Source organism: Elaeis guineensis, chromosome 1 (assembly GCF_000442705.2).
Source record: "Elaeis guineensis isolate ETL-2024a chromosome 1, EG11, whole genome shotgun sequence".
In the NCBI taxonomy this organism is placed as follows: Eukaryota; Viridiplantae; Streptophyta; class Magnoliopsida; order Arecales; family Arecaceae; genus Elaeis; species Elaeis guineensis.
Genome location: NC_025993.2, coordinates 142,716,254 through 142,726,395, shown reverse-complemented (window position 1 = coordinate 142,726,395; position 10,142 = coordinate 142,716,254). Strand labels below are relative to the sequence as shown.

The 10,142-nt window shown below is 38.0% G+C and overlaps 1 protein-coding gene across 1 annotated transcript; it reads right to left on the bottom strand.

The window, feature by feature from the left end:
• Window positions 1–835: 835 nt before the first annotated feature.
• LOC105060330 (probable galacturonosyltransferase 4) lies at window positions 836–6,048 on the bottom strand. Its single transcript, XM_010943993.3, has 9 exons — window positions 5,762–6,048; window positions 5,554–5,588; window positions 5,390–5,431; window positions 5,189–5,303; window positions 4,805–5,010; window positions 3,199–3,503; window positions 2,624–2,981; window positions 1,955–2,530; window positions 836–1,328 (listed from the first exon to the last, which is right to left on the bottom strand). Exons 1-9 carry the CDS (start codon window positions 5,859–5,861, stop codon window positions 1,053–1,055), a joined length of 2,013 nt encoding a protein of 670 aa, XP_010942295.2. The 5' UTR covers window positions 5,862–6,048; the 3' UTR covers window positions 836–1,052.
• Between the last annotated feature and the right edge of the window lie 4,094 nt (window positions 6,049–10,142).

The following is a 10,142-nucleotide window of genomic DNA, read 5'->3' as shown; positions in this document are numbered from 1 at the left end:
CTGTCGCGATGAAGAGCACCTACAAAATAAATCTTCACGGACCGAAATTGTGTTCGACAGAGATCCTCCGATGCTTAAGTCGGCGGAGAGTGGTAAACAGCAATAAGAATATTTGAAATGACAGAATCTCAACCTAAAATTATCTTACCAATACTGTTCAATTACCTCCCTTTTATAGATGATTCAGATGTAACCATAGAACACGTGGTTCCGCTTTTTATGGTACTAAATTATCGGACCATAATTATGAAGTTATGGACTGTTTATGTCTACTAATGACTGTGACACATAGTTAATAAGTACTTATAACAGTTAGATGTGTAGATTCTGCATATTCTAAACTTATATGATCGTGAGAAGACAGATTGACCATATGTCAGTAATAGTAGTAGATCGATGGAATCTGAATAAATATCGAATAACAACTCTGATATACCGATCAGATATTAACTAAATCGTCGTGATTGCCCATTGTTGGTTGGTTGATAATAGCCGACTTTCGATTGATTAACTGATTGATAATCTGAGTATTATGTTCATAAGACCGATGTAGAGTCGAAGTCAGGAGTCGATTGAATGATCCCAACAAGAGCTACTAAGGTATACATTAGAACCAGTTAGACTAAGCAGAATTGTTGATAGGTCACAATGGAAACTCAATTTCGATCAAGACTTCCCGGTGAGATCAAGCACTTTTCAGTTATCTTGCTCTGCTTAAGCAAAAGAATTGACACTAAAGCTCTTGTAATTCTTCCCTTCCCTCTAGTAATTAGTCTCTCTTATTAATAAAATTGGAGGAAATTTTTCACTTCTACCATTTTCCACCCAAAAAAGGTGAAAGAAGCCGGCATTCTAATTACAAATGTATCGGGGTGGTGGGGAGGTTGGGGGAGAATACCACAGTAAGTGCCCTAGTCCATTTACAACACTAGAGCACAAAGAATCGAACTAAATGTCTAAATTCCAGAACAAAAATGAACAAAAGAACAAAGAACTTCAAAAAAAATTTGTCACATCGCTGTTCGAAAGAGAGACTAAGAGATATTGCCTTTTCAAGGGCTGAGGTTGCAGTTCCGCAGATAAACTTGATCGTAGTCCACATATTTAGACCAGTAGTTGCGATATTGTGGCATGCCAATCTCCAACCAAGGCTTCATGTTTCCGTTGTAGTGTATGACAGCTGCCCGTTCGATCTCTCTCTGGTTCACATCTGGGTCGTACCCAAGGCCCAACACATGCCATGAGCGGTCTAGAGCAACTGTGCGATTATAAAATGTTATCAAACCAGGTGGTAGACTGCCCAAACTCCATAATTGCCTGTCATGGTTCTGCCGACACAGCCATAGATCAGAATCAGTTTCAGCAAAAAATGGAATACTGAGCAGCAAAAGTGTGCTGAAAGATCTTGTCTTGCACAACTTCCATAGTAGATGATGAATGTCTATGGGTTGTCTGAATCATTTTAGACATTCCAAGCATCGCAAATACTAGATCAAGCCTCCTCAAAGCTACAGTAAATAGGATACCTTCTGAAGCTGTGCTAAAAGTAACTTTACATTATGCTATAGGAGTAACATAAGGATAAACAACACATGTTTATGCCATCTAGTTTCAGAATTTTAGACATTATTGTTATCCACGCATATTACAGAAGTTATCTAAATGATAATTCAGAGAAACAATCTCTGAAATTCTTCATATACTGGAAACGATAAACAACTAAGTAGATGGTATTTGGTAACATGTACCCAAAATGGGGATGAAAGTTCTGCCCGTGTTTTTGCAGGCCTTCAAAGTTAAAAAATAACAAGAAAAACAGTAATTTGAAACATCAAATAAATAATTAAGAAAAACAGATGAAGCCCTTTATAAGACAATGTGAGAAATGGAATTGAAGTTAAGGACATACATGCAAAAGACAGATGAGTACAAAGAAGTGGTACCCGTGTCTTACCAGTTCCTGCCATGTGTGATAGATTTCCGTAATGTTCTGCTTCCTCCACTCAGCCAGATCGAATATATTCATTCCATATGCCCAGCCACAAGCTTTAGGGTCGAAATTTTTGGAAATAATAGGATTTGAGAAGTTCAGATACTGATTAAATCTGTGGAAGCTTTCACCACAAGTCTCGACTGCACCATTAACGTTTCCCTTAAGATCAATCATCCAAAGAGCAGTTAGGTCCTTCTGAACTACAATATCATCATCCAAAAAGACCACTTTGTTGAGCTTTGGCAAAATTTCAGGAAGATAGAACCGCAAATGATTCAGGATGGAGAGGTATTTTGGGTTTCGGTACTTCAAGGTTCCATCAGGCTTAGCATTATGAGTCCGGAAGTAGAAATCAATCAGGGATTGAGAACCAAGCTGTTTCAGGACTGGACTGTAACTTGAGTTTAGCCAAGTGAATTCTTCAATGTTCTGAACGTGGATAGTTGCTTTTCCTGGGGGATTGGCTAAAAACCACATCCTCATGGCTGCATAATTGAGCCTATCAGTGACAATGTGGAAGACATGGCTCTCAGAGTTCTGAAAGGAAGAGATTGTCCTCTTTAAGAATTATATGAAAACTGATATAAAACTTCTTACTTAACCAGTGGTGATAGCAGTCAAGCAGCTTACCTTAGCATTAAACACAGTCGAGTTCACAACCACAGCTGCTGCCAATACATTATCTGAGAACAGTGCATAATGGTAAAGTGCAGGGTCTTCAAGTTTCTCTTGACATGGGAATTCCTGTTGGCTGGCATGCAGTGAATAGTACTCAGCAGTAAGTTGTAAGGGAAGACAATGGAGACCTTTAGGGATGGTTTTTGCTGCTAGTTGTGTAAGAAACACTATCTGCCTCCCATGAACACGTAGTTGTTCCTTCGTGGAGCGAAGCACAGCATTAAGCTTTTTGATAGCAGCAGAACAATCAATAGTAATTTGCTTGCCCTTAGCCAAAGTTTGTTCCATTGCCTTCAGTTTCGCATAAGCACTGCATTAATCAACGGAAAATAAACAGTTAGACCAGCAGCTAAGTCTATATATCTCACTTTTTTACTTCTCAAAAATTATATATCTGAAATATTCAATCAATCTGTGTATAATTTCTTTTTCTTTATTTGCACATTTACAAATACTACAAATTGATGAACTACAAGCCTTAATAGGACAAAGACAAATGACCTATATAGTGAAGTTAGCAAACGTACTTCTTTGGTAATTCTGAGTCCTTTGTGGCATCACCAAGAGCCCGCTGAACATCCCTTACCTGCACTCGGAGCTCCCTGATGAATGAAGGATTGCCCTGAGTAGATTCAAGGTCAAGATAAACCTTTGCCCTTATCAACTGGTCCTTAAGCTGCTGCACTACTCTAGCATCAGGTATGGCTGTGGTACCACCAAGGTTTTCCATCCGGCGAGGCATGGCGGTGCTACCACCATGATTTTCCATCCGGCGCTTTCCTGAATGACCTTTGGCAGACGTTCGCCGAGATTGTTTATCATGATTATTCTCCTGAAAACAGGATAAAACCAGTAAATAAAAACTAAATAACAAATTTAGAGACGGGGGGCACAAGCTACAGACCAATTCTCTTTGAATAAGATCAGCCAAAATTAATTTCTTCCTTCGCACAAAATAAATTATTTCAGTTTAATATTAATGGCATCCCTTGAACCAATACATTAATGTTCGAGGTTCGATAAAATAATGACAGTTTTCAATATTGAAGAGCGTTTAACATTCATACACCATCGGAAAAAACAATGATGACAAAGACTCCATACAAAGTCTACAGAGAGTAACTCTGACAAATGGTTAAAGAACTAATTATCACCATATAATCCAACATTTTCTTACAAGCTCGTTCCCACATCCATAGTGTCCTAATCACTGGACAAACCATGAAACTTGCCTAAATAACTGAGTGACATAAATAATTAAAAACAGAAATTACATACAATAATATTAATAATTCAATATTGGGAATTAAAAATATAAAGATCCCTGGAGCAAGATAGAACAGTAATTTACTTTGCTTTTACAATTGAATATATTGATTTTCAGCCCATCACTCATCATGGAACATAGCGAAACTTGCAACCAAACTTCCAGTTCCCCAGAAACCGTCTAAGGATTAACCTACCACGTGAAGACCTAACAGAAAGGAATGAATTCTTTCCCCAAAATATATGACAAGCAATAGTAGAATATACCCAAAACTCATCACCAAACATAGCAAAACTTGCAACCAAACTTCCATTTATCCAGAAACCGTCAACAGGATTTACCTACCACCTAAAAGAAAAAAAGAAAGGAATGAATTCTTTCCCCAAAATATATGATAAGCAATAGCAGAATATACCCAAAATTCATCACCGAACATAGCAAAACTTGCAACCAAACTTCCATTTATCCAGAAAAAATCAACCGGATTAACCTACCACGTGAAGACCTAAAAGAAAGGAATGAATTCTTTGACCAAGATATATGATAAGCAATAGCGGAATATACGCAAAACTCTTCTAGAAGTCTCCTTCCTACCTCCTTCCTACCACAGATTAAAGTGGCGCAAGAACCAAGCAGTGATAACTACTATAATCAAAACTAAGTTATAAATTTTAAAGAAACCAACTTATTAGACTAAGTCATTTTTCACACTAACATGTGCTTAAGCCATTAAACATTGCGACCAAGTCATGATAAACTATAAGCAAATAAAAAATCATGTATCATTGTTTACTCAGCTATCAAACAATTCCAACTCAGAAGATCATGTGAGGCGATAGTCACCCAAATTTTGATGGCCAAGTTACCTGCTTCTTTAATCGGGTGGCTTCTCCGGTCTTCTGGAATCCCATTCCCTTATTCTCTGCAACCGATATGGGTTTCTCCAACCCATCACTCCTGCTCTCCTGGTTGGTCACTTTATCGATCACACCCTCCCTCTCTGATTGTTTCCTCTCATTGGTTGCCGATAGCACCCGCGTTTTGTGCTCTCCAGAGCTTCTTGATGGCAATTCTGTAAATTAAACGAACCAGAAAATGTCACCACCAGACAACCAATTTTGGCAAATCTCGTCTCGTGGATGAATCACAAACGCATAAATGATTTTTTTTTTCGATAAAAAATACTTTCTAAAATACGAGAACAAATTAAAACCCTAATTTCGTGGGAACGAATTATACAAGAACCCTACCTTCTGGCTTCAGTGCCAGTAATCCATCTCTTGAATAAGCTGAGACCTGATCGGAATTGCTCGAACTATCGGAATGAACCGTCTGGATCGGTTCTTTCACAGAAACTGAGGACTCCTGTGGCCAGATTTAATCATCTAAATATAAGTATAGAAATCAAGAAATCCTCGATGATCCAAAAAAAAATAAGGAGTAAGGAATACCTGAGGAAGAATGTTTAGCCTCTCAGTCTCATTCCCAAAACTCTGAAATTGAGAAAGCAAAAAAAAAAAGAAAGAAAATTCAAAAAATGAACAAATATTGCTCCAATTTCTTTATGAAAAAAATCAAAAAGGAAAGGTAAAAGCAAATCATAACCGGACTTTACCAGATTGGAAACGTCATCAACAAACCCGCCATTCACTGAAGCAAACAACAGAAAAAGAGAACAAAAACGACGTGAGAAAGATCAGCTTTCGTGAAAAAACGTGACAAAGACCAGAAAGCAAAAATTTCTTGAAAAATTAAGCAGATGTCAAGAAAAACGCTCATCAAAATCCTTTCGCTATCAATCTTTCTCTGTGTTAGGGACTCACCGATGGAATTGGGAGTGGTGGCCAGCCGATCGGTGAACAGAACAATAGGCGCAAGAACCGTCACACAGAGCAGCACCAGAAACAGCCTCCTCCTCACCATCTTCCCCTCACCGCAAACCGCCCATACCCTCCCTCCTCCCGCCGCCGGAAAACCACTTTCCGCGAGTAAAAGAGCTTCTTCCTCCCAAAACCGCCTCCGGAAACCGCCGCTCTCGGCCAGAGAAAGGAATCTCCAGTCGAGTTCTTTGGGTTTCGTTTTTGTCTCCACCCTGTCCAAGAGAACTCCACTCTCTCTATGAATTAAAAATGCTCCGCGTTTATTTTAAACGTTGGGTTAAAAAGCGGCGCGATTCGCTTGGGACGGCGACGTCGACGGTCGCGAGGAGAAATTATTCCCTGGACCACGTAGACCAGCGCAAATCGTGGAGCACGTGCACGGTGGATAACGCGCAATCGGGAATTCGTGAAATAGAAGGGTTAATGTGGCGTGTCATCCACCGTGGGATTTGGTTGGTCTATCTGGGCGTGGTACAGCCAATAATTTGTCCAGTGGCGGCAGGGATGAGAGCCACGGCTAAAGAGAGCTATCGGGCGACACGTGTCTAGATAGCCAGGAGGTGGGGTCGATTCTTCGGCGCAATCCGCCCGTAAGCGTCCAATGGTTTGTTTAAATGTCGGTTTGTTTTAGATGACGATTTTATCCTGGCTTTTGGTTCTACCTTTAGTCGTTTGAAGAGGGTAATGCTGGCATTTTGGTTTATTATTTGCATTTTTGTTACGTTTGTTACGCGGGCTTACACCGGGCTATGGTAGCTGCCCTGATTCACATGCCGGACGAATATTTCTCAGCACTATTAGTTGCATGATAGCTGGATAATTGATTTTCCTTTTTTTTTTTTTTGCTGAAACAAAAGTTGGACTTTTGAGCAGCTGGATTTGATTCTATAATTGCGAAAGATAGATCCGCATGTCGGCTACAATCGGAGCAGGCCCACCAATTGATTAGATTTGGCAACAGGGAAATGAATTCGATACCTGGCCTTTCTTAATAAGATATATAATCTTATAATGTAGATAGTTTTAATTAGAGCTAATCGTTGGTCAAATTTGAGTACAGAAAATATTAAATTTTAAATAATTTCAGTCAAACTCCACTAAAAATAGATATAGTTTTGATGGGCCCTTATCCAATCGAGTCTGGTAAAGAAACAGGTTCGTTTTGGAGTTGATATTTGATGATTCCCCGATTCCTCGGCTGCCGCGCAACTTCCTCGGCCTGCACGACAGCGGAGAACTCGCGCGGGGACAGCTAAATCCAGCTAACGTGCATCAAGTAGCGGGGCCCATGAGAAGCGGTTGAAGTGATCGTTGTACACCGGAACAGAAAAAGAAAAAAAAAAAGAAAAAAAGGACCGCAACTGCGATACGGTGAAACTACACCTGAAAGCGTCGGCGAAACGAGCGGCTGGAATGGCGCACTCTTATGCGGACGAGCTTGGGGATAGTTTGGTGTTGGCAAAGTGGTGTAGCAGTGGGTCCGTTGTTGTCGGGCGGTCACCTGCCATTTCTAATTGCGCGTGGTTAGAGAAATCATGTGCTGGTGTTGCGGTGGGGGAGGGAGAAAAAAAGGTCAAAAAAAAAAAAAAAAAAAAACTAACAAGTAAGCTCTGGCAGCTTTCAGGTGAAGCGCCGTATTATAGCCTCTCCCTCCATTATATTTCCGTTGGCGGAATTCTTTGTCCACCGCGAGCCGCTCAGAAAAACCAATGTCGAATCATTATTTTTCAATATATATTTAATATTTATATATTAATTTTTTATTTATAAATTTAATATAATAAAAATATTTTTATTTTAAAAAAATTATGATATTTTATAGACATATACATCCATAAAATGAATAGAATATCATAATTTTTTTTAAAAATAAAAATATTTTTATCATTCAAAATTTTCAAACAAAAAAATCCATCTATAAATATTAAATACACGTTAAAAATAGTTGAATAAAAATATTTTCTCATATTATGATATCTTAGTTATTTTATGACATCTTAGACTATATTACACTACAAGATGTCATAATTTTTTTTCAAAAGATAAAATATTTTTTTCATACAAAATTTTTAAACAAAAGATCGATCTATAGATATTAAATATGTTTTGAAAAATAATAACTACATATATTAATCGGATGGGATGATGCACTCCTATCGAATTTTTACACCATCTACGATGCACAAAGAATTTCTTATTCCCGTTATAAGCGAAGGCCAATAAAATTGGCATTTGAATCCGGCCTATTAGTTATGCCGTTGGATATGCAATCTGAATTTATAAATTAACTAAATTTTTTTCAAATTCCTGAATCCAACGAGTCACGGATGCTCTTGGTAAGTTGTTAAGTTTGTTTGAGTATCAACTTGCTTCGTTTCACTTGGAGGACATAATTCGGATGGATGTCATTGAGGCTAGTAGATGCGTGCTGAAGTCGCGTGTCGTTCTCTGCGATGTTAATGGACAATGTTAATTGCTAGATATCGTATTCTTATTACAAATTGATGGAACTCATCTATGTTTGCATACTTTTGTTTGCAAAAATTTTATTATCATTTAGGATTAAATGCAGGACCTCTTGCGAGAAGAAAAGGGTGACAACCAGGTCTCAAGTGAGATAAGTTTTGGCTAAATGATCTCTGTCGATCTTAGGATTTGAAGGCAGCATGAATGAGTTATTTAGGCGCGCTACTACATATATTAAACAAGCGAGTTAGTCAATTAAATTCCGTACCATTTTGATCCTATTCTTTGTGAATTTAACGTTATCTTAAATAATCATCACAGAGAACCATCACATGGTAATAATCTGTTGAGGGTAATTATCACATCTAGATGACTGATTTAGACTATCTTTTGGTACTTTTTATTTTGAATGGCTAAAATTTAGTTCACCCAGTCCCTTTTTCACCAGTGCAAGTTATTGGTACTGGTGGTAAGAAAGAAAGTCCTGCCTCGGACCAATGATGGTAGCCTCAGACAGGTCGACCTTTGATCGACCCGACGGGTCTGACGTATCACTAGATGTTGATCTTGGCCAATATAACAAGCAAGTTTAACCTTTGGCCTGCACCAATTTTCTGTGATTACTGGGAAAAGCTAACAGTGAACAAATAAGGCAATAACCATCTCCTCAAATCCTGCCAAATCAGGCAGGCAATATCAGATATATCACACCCACTAAGGTGAAAATAATACTCCTAAAACTTCTGTCTTCCTATGATACTGAAAGAATAGTATCCTACAAGCCAATCGCATGGATGATGCATGGAGCTATTCTACATTATCTCCGTACTCACGTACATGACATTCTTTATTTAATAATAATATGAGGTATTTTATTTCATCATATGCTACATTTTTTACTTCATGTCTTAATCAAAATTATGACGAACCTCATAGATTAGAGCAATGGTTCTAAGACGATGATGAGATCATGCCACTGAAACCTAAAATCTTGATTGCCTTGATCTAAAATATTTTCAATCGTAGGATCATTAAGTCGGAGATCAATAATACCGATAAGACTGGCACATCCTATGTATGTTCGATGGAGCGGATGATAAATCTTACAGTCACTTGTATGGGGACACTAATACAAAGATATTGGTACTTATTAGAGAATGAGTTCACTGAACTGATCAATAAAAAAATAACTGATTGAGCCTTACTAGTATGTCAAAGGATGGTTCGTCAATGGGGGGAGTAGTGCAAGTGATCCTTAGACCTGAGATCACCATGGTACTTTATGTATATGGATCTATACTCTGATTCATACCCTAGCATAACTCTCTGAGATATGTATGAGATGTTCTGAATATGGTGAAGTATGCATGGAGGTTATAAATAGTCAATAAGAAATTGGTTACTTCTTGTAAGGGGAGAAAACATCCTATATGATCTCATAGGATGATGACTCAAAAAATCTCTGGCCAGAGTAGGATGAACATTAGAAAGATTTTTTGATATTTTATCAACTAAGTCTCATCGTCAGAATGAGATACATATGAATAGATATTTGGACTTGATATGATTTTATGTCCATAGCCTATCTGGGATGTCATATGATCGAATGATTGAATTATATGAACTCACCATGGAAGGATATTTTGATATTCTACCAAAATTTCACATCTCTTGAATAGTCATGATACGCATGCTAGCATGTGTAAAACCCTTACTGATCCCTTAACGAGTTTGATTAGTCAAAAGTTGATTGATCAAAGGTTCGATTTTATCAAAAACTGATACAATCAAATTATAATAACACATGGACTTCTAATTAACTTTGATTGTGTCAAATGTTGACATCATGGAGTCTAAA